We start from the raw sequence: 18,825 nt of genomic DNA, 5'->3' as shown, positions 1-18,825 counted from the left end.
AATTGGGGGCTGGTAGCCCAGGGAAGAGAGATCTCAGGATGGGAAACCTGGCTGCCTTTGGATAGCTGAGGGACCATCTTGTGGGGAAAAGAATCAGACCTGTTTGGGGGTGGCACCAGCCCATCACAGGACCCATGGGCAGAAATGTTACCAAAGCATCCAGAGCTGCTGAGAGATGATATGGGGTTCTTTCAGCAGTGAGTTTACTTTCCCTGGAGCGGTGATCCTCAATGAGGGGAGATTTTATCCCCTAGGGGACGTTGTTATTGTCACAACTTGGGGGGGAGGAGGTGCTACTGGCATCTCGTAGGTGGAGACCAGGGCTGCTACTGAACACCTGGTAAGGCACAGGATAGCCCCCACACAGAGTTCTTTCGCCAAATGTATCAGGAGCGCGGAGGCTGAGAAACCTTGACCCTGTGGTTCTTAAGCAGCGGGCAGATGGTCACTTAGCATCAGACAAGTAGCTAAACAAGGTGATCCTTATAACCCCTCCCAGTGCTGAGATTCTGCGATTCGGTTATTTTGGCTTTGAGTCAAGCCCATCTTACCAATGGCATGAAGGGCAAAGAGCTCATCGAAAGGCTTGATCGCAGCTTCCTCGCTTGAGCCGTTAACATACACTGCAAGCGAGTCGCGCCCTTTGCTATTGATAAAAGTCCTGGGAAACCAGCAGGCGATATTCCTCTGCAAGGTGTCTTTGCTGTATTCTTGGCATTCTTCAGTCCAAGAGCCATACCTGAATTGGAACACTCATAAGTTTTTAAGGCTGGAGGAAACAACCCACTCGCGAAAGTGAAAACAGATACTAACCTATAGTAGAGAAAATACTGCGTGTCCTCAGGGGCACCCTTGCCAACAAGCCAGGTGCAGTGAAGAGAAACTTGGTACGGCCGTAAGTGTGTGTAATTATTTGCCTTGGTGTTCGTCGTGCAAGTTAAATTCACAATTGAGGTTCCAGGAGACCCTAGATGGTCAAAAAGATTTTTTAAAAGAGTGGATATATGTATATGTATAACTCATTCACTTTGTTGTACACCGGAAAGTAACACAACAGCGTAAATTAACTATCCTCCAATAAAAATTAAAAAAAAAAAAAAAAAAAAAGAACAAGACATTGCCATGACAGCTTCTGCTTGTTTCTTTAGAAAGGGTGGTGATTGGGGAACATCAAAAAGGGCTTCACAGAGCAGGTACGATTTGATTTGGGCTATGAAGTATAGGAAGGATTCAGAAAAGCAGTCAGGTGAGCCCAGGAAAGCGAGGACTCCGAGGCAGGACTGTGCCGGTGTGTAGGGGTCATGCCTGGAAATCCATCTGAGAAGCGGAGGAATCACGTAGGGAGTGGTTGGAAAGATGTCCTGGAACCCAATTATGAGAGACCTGATTGGCCCAGATTTTGTTTATGACCCTCTGTCTTTTGAGCTGGGGAGTGAGAAATATCCGCAGTGCTGGCAGGGACGTGCCAGACACAGTTGGCTTGGTCATGACACTGAGAAGTGATCATGGTCTTGGTGAGGGTGTTGATGAGGTAAGAGAACACCGGGCAGGAACTGGTGACTAACAAAAGAAGAGAAAACTGAGGTGTGTTTGTTTTCTGACTTCCCTGTGTTTACAAAGCTTGAAATATAAAACTGGGCTCTTAGCGGCCTGCCTTACCTGGTGGGGCTTTAAGCTCCGCGGAAACCCAGCTGCTTGGCTGGAGGGAGCGGTCGTTCCACGGGACCGTCTGCACACTTGCTGAGAAGCCTTTATGAAGGATGGTTATGCGTCTGCTCTCAGTGTTCCTGGTTTCGTACTAAAAATAAGACCCACAGGTCACGATATGCAAAGGGGAAGTGGCCCTGAGAGAACTATTTTAATCAACTAGGCGTTTTCTTCCACTTTTAAAATGGCACGTAAACAGAATGCAATGAAATCGTTTTGCTAGAAAAAATTAAACCCACTGTTTCAAGGTTATGTCCTTATCCCTAAACTCATCAAGTTGTAGACATTAAATAGGTGCAGCTTTTTACAGGTCAGTTATATCAAAATAAAGTGGTTTTAAAAATGAATAAATAGGGCTTCCCTGGTGGCGCAGTGGTTGAGAATCTGCCTGCCAATGCAGGGGACACGGGTTCGAGCCCTGGCCTGGGAAGATCCCAAATGCCGCGGAGCAACTAGGCCCGTGAGCCACAGCTACTGAGCCTGCGCGTCTGGAGCCTGTGCTCGGCAACAAGAGAGGCCGCGACAGTGAGAGGCCCGTGCACCGCGATGAAGAGTGGCCCCCGCTTGCTGCAACTAGAGAAAGCCCTCGCACAGAAACGAAGACCCAACATGGCCAAAAATAAATAAATAAATAAATAAATTTAAAAAGAATTCTTTTAAAAAAACAAACAAAAAAATGAATAAATAAATTACCCAGTTCGAGATGTGTACATGTTTTAAAAATACATAATAAAAATATAAAAATTAATTCTTCAAGGATACCTGAATAAATGCTTCTTATAAAAACAAACAAAATGTTACAATGAAGGCTCCAGTTTCCTTTGACCACCACCTCTAGTTCCAGTCTCCTCACCAGAGGTAACTTTTGACAGAAAATTCTCTAGAATTCCATATTGACTGGAATTTAATTTGTTTAATTTTATTGAGCATCTACTAGGGACCTGGTGCTTTAATGTATGTCTGCAGTGAAGTTGGGGCTCTGAGAGGTTAAGTGACTGGTCCACGATTCTAAAGTCAGGAAGTGGCCGAACTGGGATTCGAACTTGGCCTCTGCGATTAGGTACCCTGCCCTCCTCCTCTTTTATTCGGCTTTTCTCTTCTGTTCTTTTGGCTATTTTAGAGGAAATTGTATAAAACCAATATCTGAACCATTGTACCTCAGAAGTTACTAAACTTGATTTTTAAGTGGAAGAATTGTCCCAAAGTTGAAATGTTCCGAGCTGCTGTTTAATGCAGGTGTGGCACTAGTTCTCAGTCATTTCAATAGAGACATTGCTCTACTGGGAATATAACAAAAAGCCCTTTAGTGGTTTTCTATTTTTTTAGTTAAAATTCCTTTGATAAGGAAGATGCAGTCAAAATTAAAATTTAAATAAGGATTGCCGTCAGAATAAATACTTACATCTTCTTCTTGTGGAGCATTTATTTTCACGTGATACCCTAGCTGGACATTTCTTTGTTCTTGATCAGTATTTGGTTCCCAGCGTAAAAGAACTTGAGCTAAATTGATAGCTTTAATGGTGAAATTGACGGGTGGGAGAAGTAAAACTGTAGATCAAAAGAAAAAAGCCACACAATGTTTAATTATACATAACATTTTAAAGTTGTTAAGTATTTTGTTGTGTAGTATAGTATTTTATTATGGCTATCAGAATGTAGCCTGAAATAATCTTGGGAAAAGTTTCCTTAGAACTGTTTTTAACTCATTTTTTTTTTTTTTTAACTTTGCCCAGGTATTTACCTATAACATCTATAGGTATTTTATTGAAATCTGAATATTTTACTATATCATTACTCAATACAAGCATAATTTTCAAAGGGTCATTATCCATTAATGGACTACAATAATGTATTAGTTTGTGGGTAGCAATGTGTTTAATGACATGGAAGAAAATAGAATAGAAAATACCAGGTGCATCAAATATATAAGAAGTACTGTTTCGTGAACCTCTTGTTTCTATTATATAAGTGTACTCACATATTTGCGTATGTACTGGTTCATGATGTTAAATGGATTTATTTCTTATTATTCAAGGTCAAAAAAACTTGTGAGCAAAATTACTCAAATAGGCATTTATAGAAAGAAAAGTGTTCTATTCCCCCCGTTAATGAACCGCTCTCTAATGTTGCCTCGAAAATGAAAGCTTTCACAAAATAAAAGATTTCATTTAAATTACAAAATCAATGCCTGTTCTTCTTAGAAATCTTGGAAAGCACAAATGATCAAAAACGAAAAGGAAAATTTACCCACACTTCTATCACCGAGAGTGACATTAGCATGTGATACATTCATTCTCTTTTTTCTTGGGCATATGTTTATACAACTTTATAATTTTTGCTAAAATTACAATATTGTACAATTATGAAACCTCCTTTGATTAATTTACTACATGTGAGGATGTTTCCACTGACCTTTAATATTCAGTAGCCTTCCCCGACTCTGCTTCCACACCTGCCACATACAGTATTCTGAGGCTCTGTACTGCACTGCCCATTATGGTAGCCACTGGCCACATGTGGCTATTTAATTTAAATAAACTCAAATGTTCATTGTCTTCGTTGCATGAGCCATATTTCAAGTGCTCGATAGTTTATCACTGGACAGTGCAGATACAGAAGATTCTCGTGGTCATAGCAAGGTCTCTTAGACAGTGCTGATGGGGGAACCATGTGACAGTTCTTTTTTTCTTAAACCCATTGATCAACAAGTTTCTGAAGCAAACGTACTGGAAGCTTCTTATTCTTTGGTTGTGAGGGCTTGGAACCATTCCCTTGCCTGGGAAGAGGTTCCAAATACGGCCATCAGCTGCAGCTTTATTCTGAGTGCCCGTTTACCCACACTTGGAATATGAGGTGTGGGTAAACTGCAGCATAAGGTGTGCATTTCAGCCGACTTTGCTTTCTTCAAATATAGCAGGTTTAAAGAGTTTGCATTCTGATAAGAATAAATGTTCCATCCCTTTTTTAAAAATGATCATTTCCTAGTTAATTATTATTTAGGAGAAAATAATGCTATCCTTTTTGTAATGTACTTTTTCTCAAAAAAAGAAATATTGAATTTAATAGACGGTGCTTACATTTTTTATCAGGAAGTAAGTCTACTTGCAGTATCACTGTGGCCGCCAAAAGAATCAGTGATGCAGGTGCCATGATGATCACATCCTGCAGAAAACAGAGACAAAAATCCAAATTGCCACCTGTTGCCATTTTAAGGAGAAACTGGCAGCTCCTTTCTAAAGAGAAATGTAGTCATTTTGCCATTTAACGAACATTTATGAACTTTCTGTTACGTGTTAGAAATACCAATATGAAAAAATCTTAGGCTTTGTCTTGCCAGTGTGGATCCGTAATCTGAGGGGCAGAATGAAGTGTAACTCGATAATTGTAATTCCAGTCTAAAAGCTGCTCCCATAAAGATGTTTATGGGGCACAGTAGGAGCAAAGGGACTTCTGAATCGAGTCCTAACGGATGAACTAGAGTTCTTGACACACACACACACACAAGTGAGGAAAGGCATCTCTGGTGGCCTTGCACACAGCCTTACAAAGCCGGAAGAGAAGAAAGAAAATAGGAGAGGACTGCTATTCAGCGGGAGACCAGAGCAGATCTTTGAACGGTAAAAGTTCTAGGCAGAGTTAATCAAATTGAAAGTAAATACCATTGCCAGTTTCATTAATAAGTATTTAAATATGAGCCAACATGACAAGAAACTTAAATCTAAAACAGTTTTAATGTGGGAAAGAGAAACTTTGTATCACAAACCTAGAATGTGTGTGGTACTTTGAACTGTGAAGAGGCTGAATTTTTTGATGAAGCCAGAAAGGAACAGACTATAAAAGAAAATGAAAACATAGTTATAGGCCTGGAGAAGATAAAAACAATATTTCTATTTATTTGAAATAAGCGGACAATGAAAAGGAATCTAGAGTAGAAAAGTTAGCATAACTCAAGTGTGGCCATCTGAAAAAGTGGTTAGGTCATTTCAGCAACTTTTTTTTACATGTGAAAGAAAAGAGTGGAGGATCTCTTGTTGGGAATTGTAGATTAGAAATCTTGAGTGTTTCCTCCGAAAATTTCAAAAGGCACTTTTCATATGAACTTAAAGAACAAGAATAACATTCCACCTGCTGTGTGCTGCCCTCACTTTTACAAAGCAGTTCTTCCTGTTTTCTCTCATGAGCTACCTCCGGCGCCTCCCCACCAGTGAAATGGTGTGTGATTATTATCCAATTTACAATGGTGAAAAGGTGTCTAAAAAGTTAAATAATTTGCCAAAAATCACGTGTCTGGTAAATCATGGAGCATAGACCCAATCTCAGATCTTCCAACCATAAAACCTTTGTTCTATACTAATTTAAATGACATGATTTTCAATTTAAAGATTTATTTAAATGGTTTGGTGTTTTCCAAACAATTCTGGTAGAACCACAGAAGATAGAACTTGGCTAAATGGATACGTTCAGGAAGTACAAAAACCACGCTTTCTTCACTTTTACGACTTAACTTACTGTTATCACTGCTTAACTTGCTAATGAAATTAGTAAAATGTCACAACATAGAAAACAGAAACAGCATACAAAGCATTTAATTCCTTTTTCAAATAAACTTAAGTACTACTAATCAGAGTTATGCCGCTTTTGATAAGAATAATCCTGTTTCTTTCTCTCTGATGATTTCACACCATGTAGAAAAAGAATTTTTAAAACAACAGTGACAATAAAAGCAAGTATTCTAGTATTTTTAAAGGTTTCAATAAGTGAGAATGTTAAGGAATTAAAGGGAAGCATTAGTAATTTAGTGAGCCTGAGAAGCAAAAATTAAAAATCCTTAACAGACAACAAAGATAGCTTCCTCTTCAAGTTTAGAAGGTGATGTCTTTGAAATGTCAGCATTTCCGGAAATAATATCACATGTGTTCTAACTTGGCAGTAATCATCATTAACAGGAAGAAGTCTAGGTCAGAAAAAAATGTAACATTGATATTCTGGAGTGACTTCTACTGCCTGGCAGAGTAAGTAGTAAGTTATAACCATACGTGTAAAAATAATAAATGTCTATCCTTTGCAATTAAATTGTTGACGTAATAAACTATTGAATGTCTCAGTGGGGAGATAATTGAATATTTTATACAACCAAGCAGTCTCCCCTAGAATTTGTTATGTGTTCTGATTTTATAGCTGTTGAAAATAGAATTATTTTTCAAATTTAATCATTCAAAAATTTTCTGATGATTAATTATTTGGCCATAAAACAGCCATACACTGTTTTTCCCCATCTTATTGTGATATTTTCTCTTAAACAGGATGATAGGTTGGAATGAAAAATGGTTGTCTTATAAGTAACATAAGATACTCAAGTGGGAGTATAAATTTTACCAAGAATGACAATTTTTTGTGGGCCAGATAAATTCCATACAAGGCTGGGTATTACTGGAGATTTGACAGTTGATCCCGTATTTTCTATAATTCTGTTTGCTGTGCTTGTTCCCTGAAAGCACCTTCAGCCTTTGCTCATGTCGCCTTAATATTTCTGGTTCCAGGCATAGCAATCACCCTTGCTGGAAAAACAACTTGAATCTCTTGAGGTCATCTCTTTAATCCAAAGATACACTGCTATATAGATGTCAACTGGGTAATATTTCATTGTGCAATAGGCTATTTCACTACCTTAAAAATATATCAGAATGACATGTTCAATTCATTCTTTTCATGGCTACCAGTTAAAATCCCCCAGAAAACCATTAAATTGTTAAAATAAGATTCAGATTCAGCAGAATGCAGCAAACATGGGTTTCCTACTTACGACTGTCAGAAATGCACGCTCAGGCTTCCCTGGTGGCTCAGGGGTTAAGAATCCGCCTGCCAGTGCAGGAGACATTGATTCGAGCCCTGGTCCGGGAAGATCCCACGTGCTGTGGAGCAACTAAGCCTGTGCGCCACAACTACTGAGCCTGCGCTCTAGAGCCCACGAGCCACAACTACTGAGCCCGCGGGCCACAACTACTGACGTCTGCGTGCCTAGGACCTGTGCTTTGCAACAAAGAGAAGCCACCGCAATGAGAAGCCCGCGCACCGCGAAGAAGAGTAGCCCTGCTCCCCACAACTAGAGAAAGCCTGCGTGCAGCAACGAAGACCCAATGCAGCCAAAAAAAGAAAAGAAAAAACAAAACAAATGCACGCTCAGTGTCTTAGAGAGCCCATGGGCTGCTGTTCGTGTGACATTTCGCTGAGTCAATCTACAATTTCTCGAGCGCTCTCTGAGAATCTGGCTTCTAGTAGGTGTTACATTCTTTGAAATTTAGAGGAAACCGGAGCACCATCTCTTGCACTACAGATGTTTCTGGAAAGTTGGGTGAAGTCCTGACAATTGGCGACAGATTTCCCCAGTGTTCCTGAGAACTCATCAGATTCTACTGAAGTTCAGACAATATTTTCCCCACTCTCTTTCCCACATATTTTGCTGCCCGGTACATTTGTTTTTTATAACCAAAGTTGAGTTTACCCTTTTTAAAGAAACTTTTTGAGTCAACTGTGGTGACAGTGAATTCAAACTCAATCTCAGTGCACAGAAATTGAAAAGCAACTGAGAGGATTCATGGTCTGTTAAGCCCTTGAAAGCAGAGTTTACTTTTTACTTCGTCTTTTCTTTTTTTTTTTCCCCCTGTACAGTGTAATCAGCAATAAAACCTATCTCTTGGGGGATGAAGAATAAATAAATAACCCAAGGTGTAAAATGCAAATGACATGTTTAGCTAGGTAGCTAGGTATGTTGCCTTACCCCCAAATGAGAAATCTACACACTCCTAAAAACACAAGTGAGTAATAAGGACCATATGTAAGGCAGGCAACTTTTTTTTTTCCTGCTACGGAACCTCTGATTAATTTTCTGAAATAGTCCTAAAATGTAACTCAGGGATTCAAATTGTTGCCACAGTCATAAACACTCGTTAGCCAAGGCAGAAAAGGTGCTGCCACCCTGAGTATTTGGAAACTGCTGGCAGAAGGAGTTGGCTGCAAATCTCCCAGTGGTTGGATGTCTTCTAGCGAATTGCACGTGGTGCACTGTCATCCCACATCCATGAGTTCCCTTCCCCAAACCCACCCCCTTTCCCGGGCTTACCTGTCTCCTGCGGTGCTCCTGTTTCCCACGACTGTACTCAGTAGCAGAAAGCCAGGACCACATCCATCAGCACCTAGCACAGTGTCAGGTGCAGGGCAGGTGCTGCACATGCCTGGCCCTATGCAGAGTAAAGGCAAATTAACACACAACGCTTAACATGTCAAGCTCTTTAGGGTAAAACCTAGCATAGGGACAAGTTAGATGAGAGCACGGCAGGCTGGGAACATGTTACAAGCCTGGTCTGTTTGGGGGGGGAGGTGTAATACTTTTGGTAACTTGCCTAAAAATTTCCCCAAGCAGCATTTCAAGTAATGAAAACAAATGAGGTGATTTGTATTCCAAAACTTTATTATGTTTGAAATGCAAACTTTGAACCAATAGCTACATTACATTAACCTAGTTTGCAATAACTGTGAAAGAGGGCATACCCTTTTACAAGAAGTAGACGTTGTACCAGGTAATGGAATTTTCGGCCTGATAATTCATTAAATTGGGTATCAAATACAGTAATCAATATGGCTATAAAAGCAGTCATTTTACATGTGTTGATGAATTTTAGGCTAATAGAGTAATAAGAGATTCTGATTTTTCTTTGTCTTCCTTTCTTTCTCCTTTTTTTTTTTCATTCCATCCATTTCTTCTGTATACATGGAAATATGTTTACATTGCTTTGGGTGAAAATTGAATTAGTGAACATAAAACCAAGTGAGATATTTCAGCAAGTTTTTGTACATTTTATATACAAATCCTAGAAAATCCTTGAAAATCCTAGAACCCCCAGAAGAAACAAAAAGCAGAATGCCTTCAGTTAGAGGCAGTGCAATCATCTCCTTCTTTGTTGTTTTTGTTTCTTAATTTGTAGCTTTCTCAATTAACTGAAACTTCCTCAAAATATTGAGATATTTTATTATATCCTGTACCCTATTTTCTAAATTCACATATTTCCTCAGAAATCTTGGCAGAACGCATGTTCTCATTTTAATCACTAAAGTATCTGCAACGGTGGGAAACAAGCCTCTTACACAAGCATCAACAAAACCTGTAGGTGTTATTTTAACGTGACTCACCTTCGCACGGATTTGCACACCTCAGTTACTTAGCCAACACACAGGAATAGAATGCTACACCCAGAGTCTATATGACCTGCCTGATACCATGTCCATAGCACCAGTATTAGTTCTGTCCCTGCTAGTAATAGAGTTTCAAGGGGTTTTGTTTTCCCCTTTTCTTTATTTAAAAGTTTGCCATATATTTATAAATCATTCTCTGTCACTTTTCCTATCCCCCCTCCGCCCCCACCATGTAATGAAATTATTAGGAGGTGGAGCCCAGGGTATTATTAGAGAGAAAGAGACATTTGCTCACTCACTCTGAGATGAATCAGCCTTGGATCCCCACTTACTGAGAAGTGCAGTGCCATGTCGTCAGAAGCAGCCGCAGGGCATTGAAAGTGAACCTTATCTCTGGGTGCACTTTTTGACTTAGAGACGGATCTCCTTCACTGTTTCATCATCGCAGCTGTAATGGTTAAAAACTCACAGCCAGTTTCCTTGACGATGGGATGGCAGCAGGGCTACTCTAAGCAAATATCAAGGAGCATTTGTGAGCGGGCAATTCTGGACGAGCCTTAACCGAAACTCCCGAGGACTAAACTGCTGTCAAGTGAAGGATCTCTCTTGTCCTGATAGCCACTATCTGATAACTGTCTCATCTGCATTTTCATTCTCTTTCAAGATGCTTTGTTCTATTCAGGAGTTGAAATGAACGTTTGCTCCTGGGTGACAAGGTAATCAAGTTTTCTCTGGGCACTTTCCAGCACTGCGTTTCTATTTTCTTTACGTGCTTCAGTCAACTAGAGTGTGTATAGCGCCTCTGTTACTTACACAATACCAGGCACATGATTTGACAGAAAAACGGGGCATCCACTATTCCCTACAAGCTGAGCAGCAATTCTCAGTTTTCTGGGGATGCATTAACCCTTCTCTGCTGTGTTAGCAGGTCCTGCGCCCTCAGGTAAATGGGTGTGGGCCATGGGAGGGGGCAGAGGAGGGAGAAGGAGTTTCCGGGTGCCATCAGTTGCTGGCATCTGTAGCCTGGACGCGCCCTGAACAAATTGTGATGGTGGCCATGTCAGTCTGCGTGCACCCTGGGACCTTCCCTTTTCTGTCATCTCCCGGTTCCCAGTGTAGCACCTCAGCTGTCCTCTCCTCGGTACCTTCAATTTAAGTAAACCTAGCTGGGTTTTCCTGTCCTTTGTTCCATTTCTGTCTGGGGAGTTTCCAGCCCACTGACTTGCAAAGCTGACTTTTTAAAAAAAATGTTGCCCGGGTGTGAATAGACAAGAGTGGCACTTAATGTATCAAGTGTCTGAGCCAGGTGGGAGTCTTTGCCTTTGAAAGGGGACCTCCAGGCTTAGCCCAAGACGGTGAGTGACGGCAGGCCCTTCGAAGCCACTGCACAAGTAGGAACCGAGGGGCCTAGGTCCCCACAGAGGAGATGCAGAGAGGTGATGGCCAGGTGAGATAAGGGCTTCAGTTTGCAAGATGACAAATGATTGGGACCCTCAATGAGATGTCCTGCAAGTCAGTGAATGTCATGTGCAAGGACAGCCATTGGGATCCCCAAGGTAATTGTTTTTGCAGTTGCCAAAAAGGAACCAGATCATTTGTTATTAGATGAGAGAGACCTTCAAGATGGCAGGGGAGTAAGACGTGGAAATCACCTTCCTCCCCACAAAGACATCAGAAATACATCTACATGTGGAAGAACTCCTACAGAACACCTACTGAATGCTGGCAGAAGACCTCAGACTTCCCAAAAGGCAAGAAACTCCCCACGTACCTGGCCGTGTGGCTGACAGGGTCTTGGTGCCCCGGCCGGGTGTCAAGCCTGAGCCTCTGAGGTGGGAGAGCCGAGTTCAGGACATTAGTCCACCAGAGACCTCCTGACTCCACGTAATATCAAACAGCAAAAGCTCTCCCAGAGATCTCCCATCTCAACGCTAAGACCCACCTCCACTCAACGACCAGCAAGCTACAGTGCTGGACACCCTATGCCAAACAACTAGCAAGGCAGGCACACAACCCCACCCATTAGCAGAGAGGCTGCCTAAAATCATAATAAGGTCACAGACACCCCAAAACACACCACCAGACATGGTCCTGCCCACCACAAAGACAAGCCTCATCCACCAGAACACAGGCACCAGTCCCCTCCACCAGGAAGCCTACACAACCCACTAAACCAACCTTACCCACTGGAGGCAGACACCAAAAACAACAGGAACTACAAACCTGCAGCCTGCAAAAAGGAGACCCCAAATGCAGTAAGTTAAGCAAAATGAGAAGACAGAGAAATATGCAGCAGATGAAAGAGCAAGGTAAAAACCCACCAGACCAAACAAATGAAGAGGAAATAGGCAGTCTACCTGAAAAACAACTCAGAGTAATGATAGTAAAGATGATCCAAAATCTCGGAAATAGAATGGAGAAGATACAAGAAACATTTAAAAAGGACCTAGAAGAACTAAAGAGCAAACAATCAATGATGAACAACACCATAAATGAAATTAAGAATTCTTTAGAAGGAATCAATAGTAGAATAACTGAGGCAAAAGAATGGATAAGTGACCTGGAAGATAAAATAGTGGAAATAACTACCACAGAGCAGAATAAAGAAAAAAGAATGAAAAGAATTGAGGACAGTCTCAGAGACCTCTGGGACAACATTAAATGCACCAACATTTGAATTATCGGGGTCCCAGAAGAAGAAGAGAAAAAGAAAGGGACTGAGAAAATATTTGTAGAGATTTTAGTTGAAAACTTCCCTAATATGGGAAAGGAAACATTCAGTCAAGTCCAGGAAGCATAGAGAGTCCCATACAGGAAAAATCCAAAGAGAAACTCGCCAAGACACATATTAATCAAACTATCAAACATTAAATACAAAGAAAAAATATTAAAAGCAGCAAGGGAAAAGCAAATAACATACAAGGGGATCCCCATAAGGTTAACAGCTGATCTTTCAGCAGAAACTCTGCAAGCCAGAAGGGAGTGGCAGAATATACTTAAACTGATGAAAGGGGAAAACCTACAAACAAGATTGTTCTACCCAGCAAGGATAGCATTCAGATTCGACAGAGAAATTAAAAGCTTTACAGACAAGCAAAAGCTAAGGGAATTCAGCACCACCCAACCAGCTTTACAACAAATGTTGAAGGAACTTCTCTAGGCAGGAAACACAAGAGGAGGAAAAGACCTACAATAACAAACCCAAATCAATTAAGAAAATGGTAAAAGGAACATACATATCTATAACTACCTTAAATGTAAATGGATTAAATGCTCCAACCAAAAGACACAGACTGGCTGAATGGATACAAAAACAAGACCCATATATATGCTGTCTACAAGAGACCCACTTTAGACCTAGGGACACATACAGACTGAAAGTGAGGGGATGGAAAAAGATATTCCATGCAAATGGAAAGCAAAAGAAAGCTGGAGTAGCAACTCTCATATCAGACAAAATAGACTTCAAAACAAAGACTGTTACAAGAGACAAGGAAGGACACTACATAATGATCCAGGGATCAATCCAAGAAGAAGCTATAACAATTGTAAATATTTATGCACCCAACATAGGAGCACCTCAGTACATAAGGCAAATACTAAGAGACATAAAAGGGGAAATCGACAGTATAGTAGGGGACTTTAACACCCCAATGGACAGATCATCTGATGGACAGATCATCCAAAATGAAAATAAATAAGGAAACACAAGCTTTAAATGATACATTAAACGAGATGGACTTTATTGATATTTATGTCCAATGAACAGATCATCCAAAATGAAAATAAATAAGGAAACACAAGCTTTAAATGATTCATTAAACAAGATCGACTTAATTGATATTTATAGGACATTCCATCCAAAAACAACAGAATACACTTTCTTCTCAAGTGCTCATGGAACGTTCTTCAGGATAGATCATATCTTGGGTCACAAATCAAGTCTTGGTAAATTTAAGAAAATTGAAATCGTATCAAGAATCTTTCCCGACCACAACGCTATGAGACTAGATATCAATTACAGGAAGAAAACTGTAAAAAATAGAAACACATGGAGGCTAAACAATACGCTACTAAATAACCAAGAGATCACTGAAGAAATCAAAGAGGAAATCACAAAATACCTAGACACATGACAATGAAAACACGATGACTCAAAACCTATGGGATGCAGCAAAAGCAGTTCTAAGAGGGAAGTGTATAGCAATACAGGCCTACCTCAAGAAACAAGAAACATCTCAAATAAACAACCTAACCTTACACCTAAAGCAATTAGAGAAAGAAGAACAAAAAACCCCCAAAGTTAGTAGAAGGAAAGAAATCATAAAGATCAGATCAGAAATAAATGAAAAAGAAATGAAGGAAACAGTAGCAAAGGTCAATAAAACTAAAAGCTGATTCTTTGAGAAGATAAACAAAATTGATAAAGCATTAGCCAGACTCATCAAGACGAAAAGGTAGAAGACTCAAATCAATAGAACTAGAAATGAAAAAGAAGTAACAACTGATACTGCAGAAATACAAAGGATCATGAGAGAATACTGCAGGCAACTATATGCCAATAACATGGACAACCTGGAAAAAATGGACAAATTCTTAGAAAAGCACAACCTTCTGAGGCTGAACCAGGAAGAAATAGAAAATATAAAGAGACCAATCACAAGCACTGAAATTGAGACTGTGATTAAAAATCTTCCAACAAACAAAAGCCCAGGACCAGATGGCTTCACAGGTGAATTCTATCCAACATTTAGAGAAGAGCTAACACCTATCCTGCTCAAACTCTTCCAAAATATTGCAGAGGGAGGAACACTCCCAAACTCATTCTACGAGGCCACAATCACCCTGATACCAAAACCAGAGAAAGATGTCAGCAAAAAAGAAAACTACAGGCCAGTGTCACTGATGAGCATAGATTTACAAATCCTCAACAAAATACCAGCAAACAGAATCCAGCAACACATTAAAAGGATCATACACCACGATCAAGTGGGGTTTATCCCAGGAATGCAAGGATTCTTCAATATACGCAAGTCAATCAATGTGATATACCATATTAACAAACTGAAGGAGAAAAACCGTATGATCATCTCAATAGATGCAGAAAAAGCTTTTGACAAAATTCAACACCCATTTATGATAAAAACCCTCAAGAAAGTGGGCATAGAGGGAACTTACCTCAACATAATGAAGGCCATATATGACAAACCCACAGCCAACATCGTTTTCATTACTGAAAAACTGAAACCCTTTCCTCTAAGATCAGGAAGAAGGCAAGGTTGCACACTCTCACCACTATTATTCAATACAGTTTTGGAAGTTTTAGCCACAGCAATCAGAGCAGAAAAGGAAATAAAAGGAATCCAAATCGGAAAAGAAGAAGTAAAGTTGTCACTGTTTGCAGATGACATGATACTATACATAGGGAATCCTAAAGATGCTACCAGAAAACTACTAGAACTAATCAATGAATTTGGTAAAGTAGCAGGATACAAAATTAATGCACAGACATCTCTTGCATTCCTATACACTAATGATGAAAAATCTGAAAGAGAAATTAAGGAAACACTGCCATTTACCATTGCAACAAAAAGAATAAAATACCTCAGAATAAACCTACCTAACGAGACAGAAGACCTGTATGCAGAAAACTACAGGACACTGATGAAAGAAAGATGATACAAACAGATGGAGAGATATACCATGTTCTTGGATTGGCAGAATCAACAGTGTGAAAATGACTACACTACCCAAAGCAATCTACAGATTCAGTGCAATCCCTATCAAACTAACAATGGTATTTTTCCCAGAACTAGAAAAAAAATTTCACAATTTGTATGGAAACACAAAAGACCCTGAATAGCTTAAGCATTCTTGAAAAAGAAAACGGAGCTGGAGGAATCAGGCTCCCTGACTTCAGACTATACTCCAAAGCTACAGTAATCAAGACAGTATGGTACTGGCACAAAAAGAGAAATATAGATCAATGGAACAGGATAGAAAGCCCAGAGATAAACCCACGCACATATGGTCACCTTATTTTTGATAAAGGAGGCAAGAATACACAATGGAGAAAAGACAGCCTCTTCAGTCAGTGGTGCTGGGAAAACTGGACAGCTACATGTAAAAGAATGAAATTAGAACACTCCTTAACACCATACAGAAAAATAAACTCAAAGTGGATTAAAGGCCTAAATGTAAGGCCAGATACTATAAAACTCTTAGAGGAAAACATAGGCAGAAAACTCTACAACATGAATCACAGCAAGATCCTTTTTGACCCACCTCCTAGAGAAATGGAAATAAAAACAAAAATAAACAAATGGGACCTAATGAAACTTAAAAGCTTTTGCACAGCAAAGGAAACCATAAACAAGACGAAAAGACAACCCACAGAATGGGAGAAAATATTTGCAAATGAAGCAACGGACAAAGGATTAATCTCCAAAATTTATAAGCAGCTCATGCAGCTCAATAGCAAATAAACAAATAACCCAATCCAAAAATGGGCAGAATACCTAAACAGACATTTCTCCAAATAAGATATAGAGATTGCCAACAAACACATCAAAGGATAGTCAACATCACTTACCAGTAGAGAAATGCAAATCAAAACTACAATGAGGTATCACCTCACACCAGTCAGAATGGCCATCATCAAAAAATCTACAAACAATAAATGCTGGAGAGGGTGCGTAGAAAAGGGAACCCTCTTGCACTGTTGGTGGGAATGTAAATTGATACAGCCACTGTGGAGAACGGTATGGAAGTTCCTTAAAAAACTAAAAATAGAACTACCATACGACCCAGCAATCCCACTACTGGGCATATACCCTGAGAAAACCATAATTCAAAATGAGTCATGTACCACAATATTCATTGCAGCTCTATGTACAATAGCCAAGACGTGGGAGCAACCTAAGCGTCCATCAACAGATGAATGGATAAAGAAGATGTGGTACATATATACAACAGAATATTACTCAGCCGTAAGAAGAAACTAAATTGAGTTCTTTGTAGTGAGGTGGATGGACCTAGAGACTGTCATACAGAGTGAAGTAAGTCAGAAAGAGAAAAACAAATGCCATATGCAAACACATATATATGGAATCTAAAAAAAAAAAAAAAAAAAAAAAACAAACCAGGCTCTGAAGAACCTAGGGGCAGGACAGGAATAAAGATGCAGACATAGAGAATGGACTTGAGGACATGGGGAGGGGCAAGGGTAAGCTGGGACGAAGTGAGAGAGTGGCATGGACATATATACACTACCAAATGTAAAATCGATAGCTAGTGGGAAGCAGCCGCATAGCACAGGGAGACCAGCTCAGTGTTTTGTGACCACCTAGAGAGGTGGGATAGGGAGGGTGGGAGGGAGACGCAAGAGGGAGGGGATATGGGGATATATGTGTGTATATATATATATATATATATATATATATATATATAGCTGATTCACTTTGTTATAAAACAGAAACTAACACACCATTGTAAAGCATTTATACTCCAATAAAGATGTTAAAAAAAAATAGAGTAGAATTAAGGCATTAAGCCTGAAATTTTATACTGCTTAGTATTAACTACAAAGGGGTTTGAGTGAATTAATTGAGTATATGAATCTCAATAAAGCTGTTAACAAACAAACAAAAATTGTTATTAGATGATCTGAAAAAAAAAAAACAACGTGATTTTTTTCCTTGGGGAAAGGAAAGTTGAAGACGAAAGAGAGAGAGATACATTTGTTTGCTAAGAGGGACCCAGAAAATTTCAGATATAGTATCAGCCATGTGGTCTGCTCTTTAGAGTCCTATATCTAATTTTAGTTGTAACATATTTGTCACTCTGGAAGCCTTAAAACTAGTCATTAATCATTGTGAGGGCAGTAATTTCTGGTCTGAAGGGCCGTTTTAACATTTTCTATATTTCTTACATACGCTTATTCAACGAATATTTATTGAATGCACCTATGCATTATGCCAGGCACTGTTACAGATATAAAGAAAATTAGACCTGGCTTGTACCCTGGATACCATCACTGTAGGTATATGACACTCTATCAACTATGCCAATATTAAAAGCAAAAACAAATGAGCTCACATTTTGTCCCATGCCCTATTTCCAAATAAGCCCAAAGGAAAATAAGAAAGGGAGGGCTTTGTATAGTTGTTTTCATGTTTGTTTTTGTTTGTTTTTTGTGGGAACGACTCTTCTTTAGAATAAATTGTAAATGTCCAAAGACAGTATAATGGAACATGCTAGAAGAATTCACAAAAATGGTTTTTCAAAAAGTGAAATCAAATTTGCCTGTATTTCTTAAGAAGCAAAATAGTCTGGGTTTAGCTGAAGAGTGTAGGTGAAAATATGAATAGTAGTAACATGGAAATCTGGATGCAGTGGTTCTACCTTGAACCCTGGTTAAAGGTGCTTATTAAAGGTTTTACTTCTAGGAATCCATTCCTTGGAAAACATGTGAAATGTAGAGGAAGATTTATCTGAGAGAGGGAAAGTAAACACAATTCATTGTACTTTTACTTATAATATTAAAAGTAATATAGAAATGGTTAAGAGAAATGTATGGCTTTTAAAGGTTGAAATAGGTGGATAGTAAAAGGAGTGTTTATCAAGAACTTTTAAACACGGAATTATGGGAAAATGTTAAGTAAAAACAACAGGAGTGCAAATATGCATATATAAATATATAATTGTTTTTCATAATCTCATTTTCTGTCAAAAGACCAAACTGATAGGAGTGGTTATCTCTAAGTGGTAGGCGTTTTAGTTAGGTATTGCTACAGAGCAGCCAACCACAAATGCTGTAGTGGGAAACAGTGATAAGCATTTATTTCTTGCCCAAGCCTCTGAGTTTTGGCTGGGGTCTGGCTAAACTTGGCTGGGCTCCCAATCACAGAGCGGGTTCAAGATTGTTCC

At 39.5% G+C, this 18,825-nt stretch overlaps 1 protein-coding gene across 1 annotated transcript in view; it reads right to left on the bottom strand.

Annotated features, from left to right (window-relative positions):
* The window catches only part of IL5RA (interleukin 5 receptor subunit alpha), a 34,074-nt gene extending 23,827 nt beyond the window's left edge, over positions 1-10,247 (bottom strand). The window contains exons 1-6 of the mRNA XM_068559143.1: positions 10,230-10,247; positions 4,785-4,869; positions 3,110-3,255; positions 1,660-1,798; positions 814-967; positions 552-739 (exon numbers count right to left, since the gene is read on the bottom strand). Of these exons, the coding sequence (XP_068415244.1) occupies positions 552-739; positions 814-967; positions 1,660-1,798; positions 3,110-3,255; positions 4,785-4,869; positions 10,230-10,247 (730 nt within the window). The remainder of the gene's footprint in view (positions 1-551; positions 740-813; positions 968-1,659; positions 1,799-3,109; positions 3,256-4,784; positions 4,870-10,229) is intronic.
* Positions 10,248-18,825: the final 8,578 nt, after the last annotated feature.

Source organism: Eschrichtius robustus, chromosome 12 (genome assembly GCF_028021215.1).
Source record: "Eschrichtius robustus isolate mEscRob2 chromosome 12, mEscRob2.pri, whole genome shotgun sequence".
Lineage (NCBI taxonomy): Eukaryota > Metazoa > Chordata > Mammalia > Artiodactyla > Eschrichtiidae > Eschrichtius > Eschrichtius robustus.
This window is presented reverse-complemented; position numbering and strand designations above follow the sequence as displayed.